Source organism: Puma concolor, chromosome B4, assembly GCF_028749965.1.
Source record: "Puma concolor isolate L17-30 chromosome B4, mPumCon1.1.hap2, whole genome shotgun sequence".
Taxonomy (NCBI): domain Eukaryota; kingdom Metazoa; phylum Chordata; class Mammalia; order Carnivora; family Felidae; genus Puma; species Puma concolor.
The window spans coordinates 15,845,766-15,864,005 of NC_141673.1; the positions used below are offsets into that span (position 1 = coordinate 15,845,766).

Below are 18,240 nucleotides of genomic sequence, written 5' to 3' on the forward strand. Positions count from 1 at the left end.
TCATTCATTTCATTAACAAGTATTTAACTGAGTACCTACTAGCTAGTATAGCAAGAGACATAGATACCGTGCAAAACATAACTGTGGTGTTATGAAAGATAATAATAATAATAATAAACACAAATAGTGTTGACTATGAGCCAGGCCCTGTTCTAACCTTTATCAGCTTACTTAACCCTCACAACCCTAAGAAATATGTACTATAATTCTCCCCATTTTTTAGATAAGGAAATTGAAGCACAGAGCTAATTAGAGGCAAAGCGGGGATTTGAACCCAGGAAGCTTGGCTCTGTAGTCACAGATCTTATACCACTACGGTTGATTGATTTTTGTCCCCTTTGGCTCAAGATGCTATCCCAAAGTGGAACACCCTAAGCAAACTGGCCCTGGGCTGTGCTGGGCCACCAGAGATTCGGTGAAGAGTTACATGACTGGCTGGCAAGGTTGGGCCTTGGCCATACAGATGAGGAACAAAGAAAAGCTTTCTAGTCTACTGTACATGGGTTTCTAGCCATCGTTGATGAAATGGCTTTTGAGCTCAGGGACCCAATTCACATTCACGGCTGCTGACAGGGTAGAAGTTGCACAAACGCATGTTGAATGAGGCTCAGAAATATTTTGTAGCCGTGTATTTGGTCTGGCTTGTTTTCTCTTTTTGGTCGAGCATAAGAAGGGGCACCTGGGAAGGGGCAGCTGAGACCATCCCTTCTTTGTTCACTTAGTTTGATGTGAGCAAGTGTAGCGTAGTTGCAAGAAGGGTGTTTTTCTGAAATAATTCAAGCCTTACACCTCCTTCACCTGGACTCACTAATGCAGAAATTACTAGAATTCAAGCAGGACTGGAGGTTTACCTTTGTTGTTACCCAAGAGGAAAGCATGTGTTGTGCAAATAAATAGTATAAATAAGAGCACACACATACTCTGTTTCAACAACCAAAGGACTTCAGATTATTTTGAGCTTATAAATGCTGGGGCGCATGGAATCACTGCACTTCACAGATGTGTTGTATCCGTCTTTAAGACAGGTATTTATTCGCAGAAGTTAGTTTCAGTTACTCTTGTGCTGATGACCGCTTGGGATTCCTTAACCAATATTCTGTAACTGTGGTTTTCCTTCAATTCAGACTCATCTTTTTCCCCAGTGAGTCTGACACAATGAAGTGTGATATTCACTACTCAGGACTGGAACAGCTTGAACTCTGCTCTGGAAAGCTAAAGAAACTAATTAGCCCTGCAGTGGATTTTTCCCCTCTCTGTTCAACATTAAACCAAAGTACCACAAGAGGAAAGAAAGTGAGTCTAGGGTATGTGATTCTTCTTTTGAAACTGAGAACAGTTAGAGTAACTTCTTGAATTTGCGTCCTACCCTCCAAACCATACTGGGTGCAGTGTTCATTGCCCCGGGCTTGGGGTTCAAAGCTGGAGAATTTGCATGGGAGTCTGCTTTGCTACTTACTGGATACATAGGCTGGGGCAAATTACGTTATGAGACTGTTTCCTCCTTTTTAAAAACTGGAGGAAAAATGCCTTCTTCCTGAGGTTGCTATGAGAATTGAGTCCGTGTATTTGAAAGTGCCTAAAACAGAACTTGATGCATAAATGTTAGTGAAAAACAAAGCAAAGGATTCTTTGTCTTTAGACACCCTACCTTCTCCAGGAGCACTATCCCCCACCCCCATCAACCTGGGTAGAGAGGTGATGTAAGTAACTTCTCACCCTGCTGTATAAATGGAGGCCAAGGCACAACCCTTTAAGCATAGAGTGTGAATGCATGGTGGGGTCAGCAGTTGTCAAAAGACCTTGTTGAAAGGCCACTGTGTGTGTGGGGGGGGGGAGGGACGCTGAAAAGGCTGATTGACCCTGTCACCTCTTCTTCCATGGACTTTCAATTAGTCCTTGGCCCTTCGATTAAGAATTGCTATCAAATGATAGTGCTCCATTCGGGGACTGTTGTGGCTTCCAGAGCGGAGACTGCAAGACCTATCTTTGATCACCAGGGATCACATGGGCCTTTAGGAGACCCTGGTTTCTTTTCATGGCAATGTCTTTAAAAATAGCACCTCAGGGACACCTGGTTAGCTCAGTCAGTTAAACGTCTGACTCTTGATTTTGGCTCAGGTCATGACCTCATGACTCATGAGATCGAGCCCCACATTGGGCTCTGCACTGACAGCACAGAGCCTGCTTGGGATTCATTCTCTCTCTCTCTCTCTCTCTCTCTTTCTCTCTCTCTCACTCTCGCTCTCTCTCTCCCTTCCCCCCTTTCTCTGTCCCTCCCCTGCTCACACATACTCTCCCTTTCAAAATAGATAAACATTAAAACAAATAAAAATAAAAATATCACCCCAGAAATTTCATGAGGATGGACAAGGGAGGGAAGAAAGAGGGAACACAATGCCTGTGGCTTGGAACTTCAGCTTGACCTCGCCACTGCTGCTTAGATGACGGTCTCCTACTGGAACATAAGTTCTCCAAGAGCAGGCCTACTTCTGTCCCCTTCTCAGAGCCCCTTATCAGAGGCTAGAGTGTGCTTGCCACGCAGTCAGCACCCAAGCATCATTCAAGAGTAAATGAATGAATGAGTGAACGTATGAATGCATGCATGATCTGCTTACACTGCTGTTAAGTGTGACCCAGGCTCTGGCAGCAGCTCTGAGTCATTTTGCAGATCACAGTGAGGAGCACAGACTCTGCTCCCGAGGGAAGCAGTACCTAAGGATCTGGCTTCTCTGTGTGACGCAGTTGGAGACCTATAATGAACGCCCCAGGTGATGGTTTAGTGGAATCAACTTCTCGGCTTGTTTGGGGATTATACCGGGGCTCCCCTTGGTACTGCAGATGGAAATCAAAACAGACGCTTGTTTGCCCCGAGTGCCATGTATTGTGGATACACTCTCCTCAGTGCCTTCCCTGAGAGGCCCATCCGTGCGCTGACAGCTGATGCAATCGTGGCCTCCACCCTCTCTCAAGTCCTGCTATCTCTATTCTAGACGTCTGCAAGTGCTTTGCAGCAGAGCTCCCTGCCTCCATTGGGCACCTTTCCAGTTTATCCTGAGTGCCCTCCTCAAGCAGAGCTCTCGGCTTACCTCCCGGGCTCCCACCCCACCAGCGGGATGGAGCGAATGTCCTCTGCACTCCTTTGTTTGTGTTGCCTCACTTCCTGTCTCCTCATCTGTTCAAGACACCCTTAGTGAATGCCGACACAGGAGACGTGGCAGACAGCCATGTGCAAGAGCTTGGACACACAGGGGTCACACTGCCTGGGTTCAAATCCTCAGGCAGGTGACACTCACTTCCTTTCTGCAAGGATTGCCATGACGATGTGTAAAGTGCTCAGCACAGAGCCTGGGGTATGAGGAGGGTTACCAACAGAGGTGCTGTGCGAGTCTAGAGCAGTGGTATGTCATAAGGTCCTGGAAGAAGGAAGGGTTGGTGTCCTGAACAACAAGCAGAAGGTTGGAGAAGAAAGTCCCAGCCTGAGAGAACAATATCTGCGAATTGCACATGGGTTGGCAAGGCTGGAGCAAATGGTGGTGGGGTGGTTGGTAGGCCACAGAGGCAGGCAGAAGCCAGATGGTTACAAGTCATAGGAGGCATGCCAAGGAATTGAACTTGACTCTGAATGCGATGACATAAAAGAAGGAGAGTGTTAATGGCCAGTCAAGTTTTTTTTCCAAAAGACTCCTCCAGCTACAGCATAGAGGATGGACCAGAAATGGTGCAAGTTTAGTGATACAGAAACCGATGGGAAGAATTTTGCCACAGTCTAGGTGAGACCTGAGCTAAGGCAAGGACAGTGGGGGCATTCAGAGACCTTGAGGATGTAGAATTGAATAGAACTGGTGACCGGCTGCCTTTGAGGCCAGAGCAACAGGAAGTGCCCGAGACAAGTAGAGGACCCAACGCTGACATTATAGGTACAACCACAATTTCCATTCACCACAGGCTGCAGGGAGTTGATATGGTTTGTTAGACAAGGGAAGAGCCAAAGGAAATGTGTGGCCTGAGAACAATCTGATAAAGGGCCCATTTTAGGAGGATTCTTCTGGTGAGGTTGTACGTGTGGACTAGACTGGAAAGGAGCAGACGTGAGACCCGGGGACTAGTTACAATGACACTGAGGTAATAGTCCTGACAGGACTCGATGAGGGCCAGCACCGGGAGGCTGGGAGACAAAAGATCCCATGTGAGGGGGGCTGCCTGAGAAAGGGCAGCAGACATCGCGGCTGACCGGATTCTGGGATTAGAGAGGCCAAAGTGAGGGTGGAACCAAAGACCACTGGTGCGCACCCACGTGCGTGAGAGAGAGTGGAGATGACTGCTGGCTGAGCACCCACTGTGGGCAGTTGCTGAAGGATGGGGGTGCCCCTTAGGAGAAGACCATCCTCTCCTTGGTGACACCCAGGCTGCACACAGTATCCAGAAGGTACTAATTAACTATGTTAAGTTGACTAGACCGGCCACCAAGCATACCAAGGCCTGGACAAAGAAGCAGGCCGCCCACTCACCTGTGCAGAGCTCCTGTGGTAAGGGGAGTAGTGCAGCGGTCCAGAGATGGCTGTGTCGTGGGGGAGGGCCGGGTACTGGCTCTGCATTGGGGGAGGATGCTGGTTGCCATAGCTCCCATAGTTATAGCTCCCCGTGTACCTAAACCGCAGTAAGCACATTGAATATTGTGAGTCACGGAAGGGACAGCAAGTCACTTTGACACCTTTAAAAATCAACCACATCTTTTCTTTCTCTTTTAGTTCTTCTTTCTCATTTTCCATTTTACTCCTCCTTTTTGGTTCTTACCATCTCCAGCCCTGCTGTGGTGCGTTTAAACTCCCAAGTTGATTTTCCTTCTCTCCCTCCCAGCACACCTCCCTTACCACCCAGAGAGCGCTTAGGGAATGAAAAGCCAGCTCTGAGCAAAACATAATTAGTGATGGAAACCTCTACTCCTGCTCTGTGGAAAAGCCCGAAGTCAACCAGGAAAGAAAGAAGACATTACTTTGGGATTTATGCTTTGTATTGTTCAGGCCTTTGCTTGCCTGTGAGGGGGAAGGATGTCGTGTGTTATGAGGAGCTCTCTCCAGCGGGGAAACACCGTGGCACGGTCAGCCAGCTCTCAAAGACTCCCGTGCTGAGCCTGGCTCCATCACTTTCCAGCTGTAGGAACATGGGCTACCCACAGCCTTGTTTCTCACATTTGTAAAAACGCTGCCCCTCGTTATTCTGGGGGTTCACGTATGTGAAGACAATCTATACAATAGAAATTCCTGTAAAACATGGGATATTCTTATCACTGTTCTCGATAACATCTTTACAGCAAAAATGCTGACATAAGACCGTGTGGGTGTCTATTCTGCCATTGCTCCAGAATCAGAAAGCTTCCTGAAACAGTTTTCAAAGTCTATTCTAAATGCGTGGGAAGATACTCTAAGAGAAGTAAACTCTGAGAAAATAACAGCTGCCCTATTCACTGGTCAAGGGCACCTGAACCCAGGCCAACAGCCATGCCCGTGTCCAGCCTCGGGGTTGTCACCTGGCTGCGTGATGATGGGCCACTGTGTGGAGGAAACCTGAGAGGGCCTCTTCCTGTGGTCTGCTGGTCAGCACCCACATGGCAGAGTCTTACCTTCTTCAGCATAAGGGCCCTTTTTTTAACGTCATGAGTAGTTTTCAGATTGCTGCACATTAGACGTTATGAGATTAGTGTCTTTTAATGAAGACAATGCATGATGGCAAGAAGCTACTATGATTCAGGTAACACTTTTAATTTTTTTTTTTTTAACGCTTATTTATTTTTGAGACAGAGAGAGACAGAGCATGAGTGGGGAGGGTCAGAGAGAGAGAAAGACACAGAATCCGAAACAGGCTCCAGGCTCTGAGCTGTCAGCCCAGAGCCCGACGCGGGGCTCGAACTCACGGACCGCGAGATCATGACCTGAGCCGAAGTCAGACGCCCAACCGACCGAGCCACCCAGGCGCCCCCAGGTAACACTTTTAAATGGATTTGCAGTTTATTCTTCACAGCACCACCACCACATGGATTTGGGAGAAAATGGGCAAAACAAAGGATTTCTTTCTTTGTGGCACAAAACACCGTTGGAACACACAGGGATTCCTGAACCCTGTTAATAAGTGCTACCCTCCAGGGACCTTCAGCCCTCGGGTGGGGAAGTCCTCCTCTAATCCAGTCCTAGGAGACCCGGACCCCGCCATGAAACTTTCCCACCTGGGGGGAACTGCTGGAAGGGAGTTCTCTGCTGAGGCTCTAAAGCAGAAAAGAAGGAAGAACACAGGCTCTCGAGTCAGACAGATGCTCAGCCTGGGCCCTGCATTTACCAGCTGTGTGACCCTATGCAACAGAACTTGAACAAGTCTCAGTTTCCTCATCTGTGAAATGGGCTCCCTAATGCCCACCTCTCTGGCCTTGTGGGGACCGCAAGAGACGGTTCTCCGCAGTACCCTACAGGGCCGAGCGCACTGCCATCTTTGCGACGGGCACCATTCTTCCTGCCCTTTGAGAAAACAGCTGCAAGTGAACCCTGCCGTTTAAAACCAAATGTAAAAGTATGGTGGCATGCATTCCAGGAAGGTCACCTACCCGTGCTCCTCTCTGTGCGGATAAACTGGTATCCGGTGTGTGACGGAGGAAGAAGGCACATGAGTACTCCTCATGCAGGGCAGCTGCTGGGAGTTTTCAGCTGGGGACCCTGCTGCCGTTGTCACCGTATAGGTCAGAGACCACGTGTATGACTGCATTGCTCCTGCAGAGACCAAGTAAGATGCATAAATCACTGACACAGTTCCTCCATGCCCCATTCTTAGAACACTTTAGTGGCCTCCCACGCTCTTTAAGCTGAATGTCAAAATCTTTACAAAGCGTGTGTCTCAGTCCTTGCTGACCTCACAAGAAGCATCCCCCACCTCTGTCTTTGTTCTCTGATCCAGACACAAGATCTTTCTTTCATTTTTTTCCAGAGAACCACGATTCCCAGCACCCCGGGGCCTTTGCACATGCTGTTACTGCTGTCTGAAACCTCATTCTTCCCTTAGTACCCCCTGTGTCTTAAGCCCAGACTAAGTCAGATCCCCTGCTGCACTATAGTCCTTCATGGTGCCTACCACAATTTGTAATCTTACACCCATTAATGAATGTGATTGATTTAATGCCATCCTCCCTCCTCCAGACTAGAAGCCCTATGAGGGTAGGTGCCTTGTCTGCTTTGTCCACTATTGGATTCCCAGTGCTTACTAGTGCAGAGCCTGGTGACCAAAAATTTTTCAATAAAAACTTTAAAAGGAAGAAAAGGGAAAGGAAAGGTAGAAAGAGAAAGAGGGAGGAAAGGAGAGAGGACAAAAGCTCAGGGAGGCACAGCCGAGTAACTTCTCAACGCTCAACTAAACAGGTGCTGGGGAGCCAACAAACCACTCTAAGCAGCCCTAAGTAGATTACTGGGCTCTGCCTACCCAGGTCTTTTTGAAGATTACCAGACAGTGACCTGAGCGGTGACCTATTCCATACATATTGCTAATTCCATTAATTTACTTTTTAATTGGATACCTTGAAAATGCTGGGGATTGGGAAGAGAAACTGACAAAATGCAAAACCCTCAAGATGCTTAAGACTTTTATGAAATGGTTAGAATATAAAGATGGTAATTTAAGAAATCACTAAGTGATATACTCATTGATTTCTGATAAATTTGAGAATGTTGATATAGTGGAAATAATTAAGCCTATTTTAGGAGGTGGAGGGAAGACCATTCAACACCCCGTTGCAGACGCAGGAAAACTGAAGAATTGGTTAAGGGAAACCATTCTTAAGTGAAGTAAAACATGGTGCTCCGTTTGTGTTTTCTACAGCAGATCTTTTCTATCTCAGCATTCCTGGGGGAAGATAGAAGAGCGGTTCTTGTTAAAAACCGCAGTCCCTTCCATCCCAAGGACTTTGCAGATGGCACGTGAGTAGCTGCACTGGCATGGAGCAGGTGGAAGAAAGAGTTGGTGGACCACACTATGCCAATTACATGGCAGAAATTCAGTGAGCGATGCTCTGAAAGGTGTGTGAAAATGCAATCCTACTTTGAACACAGCTGTTTATTATTAAAAGAACTCTGTATTGAACTCTTTCGTAAATTGGGAGAATCCTTTGGAATGCAAGTAATGCCCCTTTTTTTTTAACGAAGTGACAAAGGTTCATTCCAAGAACATGAAAAAGGGACACGACTTATTGAGCATTTAATAAAGCCCAGGCACTGTGCTTAGTGCTTTACCGATAACCTTGAGATAAATATAGTGCCTACTTCACAGATGAGGAAACTGAAGGTTAAATCTGAAAGAACTTAAGGGAGTGCATAAGAATACAGAAGATTCAAGAAGATAATGTGAACGGGGGAGTCAAGGAAATTAAAATTGGAGCAAAAAGTGCAACAAGGAACGAGGCTAAACATGCATACTCTTCCTAGAGGCGGGCCTTAGACTTGGCGCAGAGACTTTCCAGGAAACAATGCCACAAGGGAAACCTGACAGGTCAGGAGCCATAAGATAGTAGACAAACTGCTCAGGAGTAAACTGTGCTTAGAATTATGATCAAACAAGAATTTCTTTCAGATGCCCCCATAAAAGGCAACTGTGAACTGCTTAACGGTGTCCTCAGCAACACCCTTACAGTGGGCTCCAACCTTGATTCTCAGGACCCTTCCTTATGTCAACACTTCAGGCTAGTGGCATCTCACTCAAGTCCAGTTCAGAGAAATTTCAAATGTTAACTTGCACGAGGTCCCAGTGGGTGGGGCCGGTGGGGCTCTGAACTCCAGTCTGCCCCATGCTTTGATTCTCTCTACCATATTGCTTCTTCACTCTGGCTCCAAGTCCTGCTGGGCCTCTTATACTTTAGGAGGCTTTCTCTCATCAACTGCAAAGCAAGCATGAGAATACATATCTTGCAGAAGTGTTTTGAGGGTTAAGTGAGATGAGTCTGGGGCGTGGGAGGCTCTTAACGGTATTCATGCACTCCTCACCGTGAATTCAGGTATTCTTATACGAGACTTTCTTAGAGCAAACATTTCTATATGTCCCATTTCAGATGCCAGGGAAGAAAGACAAGTTTCTTGGGTCAGATCCTGTCACCAGGGATGAAAGGCTTGAATAGCAACAGAAATTCAGCTAATTACAGCAGACTTCTAAGTGTGTTTTTCCATAAAATCATAGGTGTTCTTATTCATCAGTATGGCTAAAAGTACCCCTTTCCCTGGTTTGCACATGTACATCCTATACAAAGAGATAATGACTTCAGCAGGCTGTTAGGCATCATTTATGGTAACTGCAAGGAGACTGGAAAGAAAAAATTCCAAAATGATCATGCATGACTGCACTCCTCTATATTTTGCACTTCATATGAAGTTATATTACTGTTATAATTTTTTAAGGGAGCCTTTCTATTAAAACAGGTTATCTCTAGGTGGTGGGGTTGAGGAGGGCTTTAAAGCATTTCTTCACTTTGCTTATCTGTATTTTTCTATAACGAATGTGTACTGTCTCCATGAAAAGAAAAACATTATTAAAATATATTAAACAAGCTTGATAATTGGAGATGGAATTGGAGGGAGGTGGGAAGTATGGGAGAACAATGAACCAGCCACAGCAAGCAAGTAATTAACCCTTCAAGCCCCTGGGACCTCAGGAGAGCACCGCAAGGTCAGTGGGTATTTAAAGGAGGCAGCTCAGGAAGCCAAATGATTTTCTCTTTTTCCCCAAGCAGTAGGAAGACAGAGTGATAATAGCCATCACCTGAGAGAATGGAGTAGAAGTTACTTTTGTATGAGCTCCTGGAGCACAGCAACTGTTCCTTATTCATCTCTGTATCCCCAACAGAGGGTCTGCCAAAAAGTAGGTGTTCAGTAAATTTTTGTTTCATTGAATTTGTTGTTGGAAGAGTAAATGCTGCTAGAAATAGACGTTATCAAACAAAAAGCTAGTGGAACTCTTGGAAAAATGGGCTCCCGTGGTCTGGGAAACAAAACCCCTAAATGGCCGTGTGCCAGCAATCTAACAGACCCACTCAGGCAGGCTTAAGCAGATTAACACCTACTGGCTTGGGTGAGAAACCCTTTTTGCCTGGGGACCAGAAAAGAACACCCCTTGCATTCCCTTTCCTATCAGTGGGACCTCCAGTGAGAATTGCTGCTGCTGCTGCTGCTGCTTTTTTAAGGAAACTAATAAAAGGAAATGTGCGCAGTTCACAGTTTTGCTTAATTTTTAAGATAACGCTAATGCTTTTTATTTATTGGTAAAACAATAACCTTCCCTAGTTGCCTAATTCCCCTTTCTCTTTTTCTCCATGACCTGTATGCCCACTCTTATTTCAAAGTCTGAGAATAGTGGAGAAAGCCCCCTGATCTCTAAGAATACGATAAAGATCCCCAAAGATCTGAGAATCCTATAAAGGTAAGTGTTGTCTGTGTTCTAGTCTTAAAACTGCAGGAGAAGAAGATTTTCTTTCCTTTCCATCCCCAACAAAAAGTTTTTCATTCCTGAGTTTTTGTTGTTGTTGTTTTCTTGGAGGGGGTTTTCAACTCAGGACAGGAAGGGTGCTTGAAACATAACAGGCAGTCAGTAATGACTTGTTGAATAAATGAAAGAATGAATGATAAACCATCCAACATAAACCAGACCTCATGCTATTTTCTTTTTATACACCGACTCACTGAATCTTCACAATAACCTCTTGAGATGGGAGGTATTGCCTCTTTCTTTCAGGTGAGAAAACTGAGGCCTAAGACTTGCTCAGGTGAGTGGCAGAGTTGGGATTTGAACCCAGATGTGTCCAACTCCAGAGCCTTTCCAAAAACAACAGTCGCCTCTCACACCTGAACGTGCATTTGAATCATAGGAGATCTTGTTAAAATGCAGATTCTGATTCAGTAGGTTGGGAGCTGAGCCAGCAATTCTGCATTTATAACAAATTTCTAAACGATGATAATGCTGTTGGTCTGTGGACCACACTTTGAGCAGCAAGGGTCTATAAACCACCCACTGCCTCCGGTCACACATGCTCCATGTTGAGGGCCATTAAAGATCAGAAGTTGTAAGGTTCTAGTACAGACTTGTGAAAATTCAGGCTACTTTCCAGTCTACCTGGCCATACCCTTCCTTCAGATCTTGGACTAAACCACTTGATCCTTTTCTCCACTAGGATTCTATGAACCATCACAGATGTTCAGGTTTTGATCTAACCTAAGCCTTTTGGTAGTAACTTCCTGAGAAATAAGCTCCTTTAAGTATGTCTGGATTCTGGAACTGCCTATACAGTAGCCACTAGACGTAGATGGCTATTTAAATTTAAATTAATTAAAACAAGGGGCCCCTGGGTGGTTCAGTTGGTTAAGCTCTTCGTCTCAGAGCATGATCTCGTGGTTTGTGTGTTTGAACCCCTGCATCGGGCTCTGTGCTGACAGCTCAGAGCCTGGAACCTACTTCAGATTCTGTGTCTCCCTCTCTCTCAGCCCCTCCCCTGCTCGCTCTCGCTCTCTCTCTCAAAAATAAACATTAAAAAAATTAAAACAAAATACAATTAAAAATTCAGTTCCTTCATTGCACTAGCTACATTGCAAGTGCTCAGTAGCCCCATGTGGTTAGTGTCTACTATTTTGAATAGCTCAGATTAAAAAAAAAAACAAAGTTGCCATCATCACAGAAAAATCTACTTGAACCGTGGGCTATCCATGGCTCTATCCCCCATTGGCTACCATCCATCCCTAAGGCAGTAGTGCTTAAGGAGAATACTTGCTGGAGTTGAAAACCTCATCTGTTTGCGTTACACTTTATCAGTAGCTCCATGACCAGGAGCAGCAAATGGATCCGTTCCCAGAGACAGATGGGGATTCAAGATTTGGCTGCCACCTACCTCTGCAACTGCCCCCACTGCCACTCTCCCCTTATGTGTGCCCGTTAGTCAATCCTCACTACGCCAGGCTCTTCTCTGCCTCAGGCATGTGCACGTGCTGTTCCCCACTACCTGAAATGTTCTTTTCCTCTCCCCAAACTTTATGCGCTGACTCCTTCTCATACTCCAGGTCTTGGATAAATGTCACCTCCTCAGGTGGGCCTTCTCTGACCATTTCGCAGCACACTATTATTCTCTTTATGACCACTTGAAATGGTTTATTTAGCTGGTTGTTTACTTCTGTATCGACTCTCCTACCCACCAGAATATAGGTATCACAGGGGCAGTGACAATGCCTGTTCTTTTCACTTCTGTACCCCCAGGACATGGCCCAGATTAGACACGGAATACATGGAGTGGACCAAAGATTGAAGGAGCAAATCCAAAGGCCCCCAACACCAAGCCGTGACCTTGATGATGCGAGGTCAAGAAGAGATTAAGCAATCTATTTTCAATCCCAGCTTATATTTCCTAATTCCACTCCTTTACAGAAAAGGAAGCAGCAGGGATGGAGGAGGAGGTTCTGTAAATGAGTCATCGTGGGCTCTGGGGCAGGGCTGCTGTGTCCACCCTGTCCCACTCATTTTAGCTGCCCTCAGAATAACTGAGCTTTTGTTATTTGGAAAGAGTAGGGGCCAGTTATCTTTGTTACATCTTCAAGTGATGTAGAGAAAATGCAGCTGGGCAGGCCAGATGTTCTACAGTTAGGGCCATTTATAAGGAATTTGCCTTTATTTCTTTAGGCATCCTAGCATCTCAATGATTTAATTTGCTGGTTTTGTGTTGCAGGGAACCCATGGTGGGAAGGTGAAAACATGAGTTTAATAGTTAACTTTTATTGTCATTGCTAAAGGAGGGAATACTTCAAATGACATCATAAACCAGGTCTTAGAGCCCTTCCGAGGCCTCACCAGGACAGAGCGGGAGCTTTACAGTTTGCATTAAATGACAGTAAAGAATTGCAGCCCAATGTCATGGTGAGTGGGCCCGTCAGTTTGGCACCACCTGCCACGCTCCTAAAGACGAAAAGAGGCACTTTACCTTAATGGAAATTAAAGTTTCTGAACTTTGCTGGGCCAGGAGTGAGGGGGCAAGCTCACAAAGTTAGGGAAGAAAATGGATAAATGGGCTAGATTTTACCTTGTGGAAATCTGTTGAAATGGAATCCTTTGCTAGTCTCGTTTCATGGCCTTGCCGTAGACTTGAACATGCCCCGTCAAAATCAGCCACGTATCACAGTGTTAGGTGCCTGATACTCCTTTCCTTTCACTTTCTTCCACTCCCCCCGCCCCACCCCGGCTTTTAAAAACAATTAATGAAAACAGTCCTAAGAAAACATACTTAGAAACACATGTAAGTATGGACACAGAACAAGATAGATGAGCAGAGTGGCTGTTTCCCTAGTGAGTCATAACTCACTATCTATAATATACCACTTTGTATCCACTAGTCCTTGTACCAAAGGATGCCAAAAGATTATGTGCAATGAATTAATTTTCTCTTTGTGCTCACCAAGCAGACATAATACTGTTCTCTTTTTCATAGCTGAAAAATGGGGAAGTGTCCATCAAAAGTGAGACACTGATAATGTGGAAGGGCTGCAGACACCTGATTGGCCTTGACTCTAAATCAAACTTGATGATATGTACATCATCTGAGCAATGATATTCAGAGTATGCTAGAGACCCAACAAAATTAACCAAGTCACATAAAATTTCATTTAACGTGTTAATGAACTGTTTTAGCCAGGAGTTGTTTTGTTTTGTTTAATATTCCCCACTTCTTTATTTCTTGCTTCCTGATTTCCTTTTTAAAAATTGCTTTTAAAAAAAAAATTGTTAACCACTTCAGATACTTTTTGGAAAGTAATGGTATATAAATCAACCAGTAATTTAAAGATGGAAATAAAATGGGACACCTGGGTAGCTCAGTCAGTTAAGCTTCCAACTTTGGCTCAGGTCACGATCTCACAGTTCCCTGAGTTCGAGCCCCGCATAGGGGGCTCTGTGCTGACAGTTCGGAGCCTGGAGCCGGCTTCAGATTCTGTGTCTCCCTCTCTTTCTGCCCCACCCCCATTTGCGCTCTATCTCTGTCTCTCAAAAATGAATAAATGTTAAAAATAAGTAAATAAATAAAAATGAAAATAAAAATTAACTGGGCATAAAGACCATATGTTAACTTAAAAAAAAAAGAAACATGACAAATGCATTTTATAAGATACACAATAATTGTTTTCGAATTTACAGTATTGGTCAATGAAATATTTGCACAAATCCTCAAATTTAAGAAACTTCCTATATTTCTTAATACCTAGATGTATATCATGCCTAAATGTGCTTTATAATGCAATGTCTATAAAACCATACATGTTGTTAGGAAATTATGTTTATGTCTCCTTCAAGACTATGACCCACATGCATGCCAAGATCCAGTCTAATTTCACAAGGGAGTATTTCAAAAGTGGTACTTGAGAAAAATATTACACATAGTTTTATCTAGGATGACATTTTTAATGCCCCCTGGAGATATCTGAGAACAAAGCAGGAATGTGCCAAAATCTTCAAAGGTTACGATCATCTGAAAAGAACCTGTTTTACATTTGTATTTCTAAGAAGCTACTTTTATGACTCGTGAACACATTGCGCAGAAATCTCTGAACACATTTATGGTATTCCTGTGGCTTTGACTATCACACCTGCCACACCTTGGGGCCTCCAAAGTGCTGTGAAAAAAGCCAGGCAGACTCACTAGCTGGATGAGAATTATGAAGAGATCCTAGAAATCTTGCCTTCACACCTTCCCTATCCCCTTATCCCCTTAGAGTCTCCTCGCTGGATATGCTGCTGCACTGCAGGAAAGCTCCCCCTTGAACCGTTTCTGCTTCACAATGCAGAACTGCTTCATTTGCATAATTTCCCTGTTTATTTTAGAAGTAAGGATGTTATCACTAACTGGCTCACGTGGGTGCTTCCCAGAAGGGTGAGGGGTGGGGGGTGAGGGCAGGCAGGATTGTTCAGACGACCGGCTGTTCTTACTGGCCTGTTCTTACTGCCCTGGTTTCTTCCTGAGGCAGGAGACTGGGGGTTGCTGCTCCATATTCCGGCCTTGGATGGACCCCTGAGCAGCTGAGCAGCTGAGCAGCTGGAGAGCTGTGGACAGTGCTCAAGTTCTCTTTCCTTTTCATTTTCAGGGACTAAGGCTGTTCTTTTCTCTGTGGCTCTTCTTCTCAAGCCTCCTAAGCAGGAACTACAACCACCCAGTACAGAGAGAAAAGGGGAGGGACGAGGGAGGGGGGCGTGTTCTTCCCCCTCAAAGTGGACACAAAACATGATTCAGGTGCATCCATGTAAACAAATGTGATGCCAAAATCTAAATTTCCACAAAAGAGGAGGCCTTTTTCCAGCTGCGTACCCAAAGTGAAATCAAAGCTCCGTCTAGGGCCAGTTACTGACAACCCTACTTTTAAATACTCTGAAGAATCCAGTCTCCTTAACAGTCCCTGACAAAGGACCACTGCTTTCTGTCGGCAAGTTTCTGCCCCTGGCAAAGCACAGAAGAGGAAAGGCCTTATAGGCTCTTAAGTACCTGCTCATTTCCTCTCTGAGTAGAGCTAGTTCTGGAGAGAAAGGAAACTTGAGGGAAGGAATTAACCAAAGATTCTTAGCATACGTACTTTATGTTCTCTGAAAATGACATGCTGTCTCCTGCCTCCAGGCCTTTGTACCGCTTACTTCCTCTGCCAGACTACCTTCTCTCGCATTATTCAGCCTTCCCAGACCCTGCAGATACCAACCATGGCCTCCTTTTGTGCTCCTCTGCCCTCTTCTCCCAACTTAGCCCAACTCTGCACTCAGCACATTGTTTGTGACTGCCAGCTTGCCCATCAGAACCCTAACCTCTAAATCATAAACTGCCAGGGGATGGGAACGTGAAGTGTTTGGTACGCAGAAGTCACTCGAGAAATATTTATTGGATAAATGGATAGATAAATGGATGGACATGTGAGTGAGCGAATGGATAAAAGACAACATCCTAAATAGGGTAATCTCATCCTGTTTATTTGGTCTTCAAAAATACCCAATTTCAGTCCCCAGTCTATTCTGAAAATTATTCTAAGTAGAACTAGGATATAAGTAGGACCATGCTGTGAGCGTCTGGAGGAAGACTTTTTTTTTTTTTTTTTTTTTTTTTTTTTTTGAAAAAGAGAGTGCACTCGGGAGAGGGGCAGAGGGAGAGAGAATCTGAAGCAGGCTCCACATGCTCAGTGTGGAGCTGGACACAGGGCTTGATCCCACAACCCTGGGATCATGACCTGAGCTAAAATCAAGAGTCAGGTGCTCAACTGCCTGAGCCACCCACTCAGGCGCCCCTGGAGGAAGATTCTAACCTAGAGGGTGAGGGCAATGAAGATGAGTAGGATTTCATCAGGTGGAGGTGGAAGGAGGAGACCCCAGAGGTGGAGCAGTGTGAGGTGCGATCTGGAGAATGAGAGTGCCCGAGGTCTCGGGAAATAAGCCTAGTGGGCAGCAAGAAAGTGGACAGACCAGATTGGAGGTGGGTAACCAGTTTGAGAGTCGCTGGATGTCCGAGACGTGGGGAAGGCCTGAACAGATAGCAGTGGTGCCATGGGAAGGAATGGGCCCATCAAGATTTGGATTAGAACGACTGGCTTGGGAGGCATGGTAGAGAACGCTGTCTCCCCAAATCTATTTGCCCCCTTCCCTATCTGGGGACGTGCTACCCGACATCTCCCAGCCTCTCTGTGCAGTTAGTTACATGAGGCCATGGACTAAGCCCTCACTGGTGAAATGGAACTGGAAGTGACATGTACTACTTCAGGCCAGGGCCTTTGAGGGACTGGGCTTTCCTCTCTATACCCACCTTCTACTTCTGTCAGCTGGTTGCAGACTTGGCAAAGCCCAGGGCAGTGGGCCTGAAGCTAGTGTGCATCAGAATCAATGGGAGGCTTGTTGAGCAAATCTCTGGGCCTTGCCGCTAGAGTTTCTGATTCAGTAGGTCTGTGATGGGACCTGATGATGAGCATTCCTAACAGGTTCCCAGGGGGTGCTGACACCGCTGGTCCATGGACCACACTTTGAGAACCACTGCCCTGGAGTATGGTGCAACCTAATATGGAAAGAGCAAGTGTTTCCAAATGGTTGCATTGAAGAGAGCCTCCTCTCAGACCTAAGCACCCTGCCAGGACTGTCTGCGAGCACAGAATAGATTTCTCTTGTGTCAACTCCATACATTTTGGATCTACTGTTAACAGTAACTTAGCCTATTCTAACTAATACAGGAGCCGAGGGAGAGGAAAGATGAAGTCGACTCCCACATTTGGAGTTGGGTAATTGGGAGAATAGTTTAAGCAGGTTTGGAAAAAAGGTAATGAATTAATGATCACTGTCTCATGAGCCCTCTGCTCCACAAACACCCATCTGTTCAGCTGGCCCAACCCCACCAAGGCCCATATAGGAAAAGGTTGTTTCTGCCTTTGGTTCCTCTCCTATGCATTCTTCCTCATCTTTTAAGGCTGCCTTTGAGTCTCCCCTCTCTCCTGCAGGCTTCTCTCCTGCCTGCCAGAGTTCAGGTGGGAAGGAAGGAGATTGCTTCTCCCTCTGATCCCCTATAGCATTCAGCGGTAGCCCTCATCTTAATCAATGGGACCCCTTCTATCTGATAGCACCTCACTATGAGCAAAGCACTTGGCCTTTCTTACGTCATCTCATGCCCACAGCAACCATGTGAGTTGCTCTAGAGGTGTGCGCACACACACACACACACACACTGTCATCACAGATTAGCTAACGCTTACTGAATATTCTGTATACACTTTACCATTTTCACAAGTCTTATGAGTAAGGACATTTGTTGAATGGCTGAGTGACTGTGGTGCCCAGAACAAGGAATTGACGCTTTCTCACCCGTTACTTTTCCTTCACAACCTTGAGGCGTTATTGTGAGATAATTACGTGAAGTGATAATGGACATCGGCAACTAGCTATTATTATCCTTGTATTACCTCTTCTTTTTCATTTCTAAACCATATGTTGGCATTCAAGATCCGCCAGGATGTGACTGCAATTTGTGGTGTCTAGCCTCATAAGACCCTTCATGGACCTCCTACATTTTAATTTTAGCCCAAGTTTCACGTGGCCTGAGAAGGCCCCACATGTCCCTACCCCTATGCATCTGTTCATACTGTCCTCTTCCCAGAAGTCCCTTCTGCTCCACCTTCCTCAGTTAAAATGAAGTTCCAGCTCAGACCCATTCCTTTGCGAGGTCTTCTTGGTGCCTCCAACCAG

At 45.5% G+C, this 18,240-nt stretch overlaps 1 protein-coding gene across 4 annotated transcripts in view; it reads right to left on the bottom strand.

Moving 5' to 3' along the window:
* The window catches only part of RFX4 (regulatory factor X4), a 166,110-nt gene that overhangs the window by 5,498 nt on the left and 142,372 nt on the right, over positions 1-18,240 (bottom strand). For all 4 annotated transcript variants that reach the window (XM_086712458.1, XM_086712457.1, XM_086712459.1 and 1 more), the window contains 2 exons: positions 6,593-6,755; positions 4,509-4,647 (listed from right to left, as the gene is read on the bottom strand). In XM_086712458.1, coding sequence (XP_086568584.1) covers positions 4,509-4,647; positions 6,593-6,755 — 302 coding nt within the window. The remainder of the gene's footprint in view (positions 1-4,508; positions 4,648-6,592; positions 6,756-18,240) is intronic.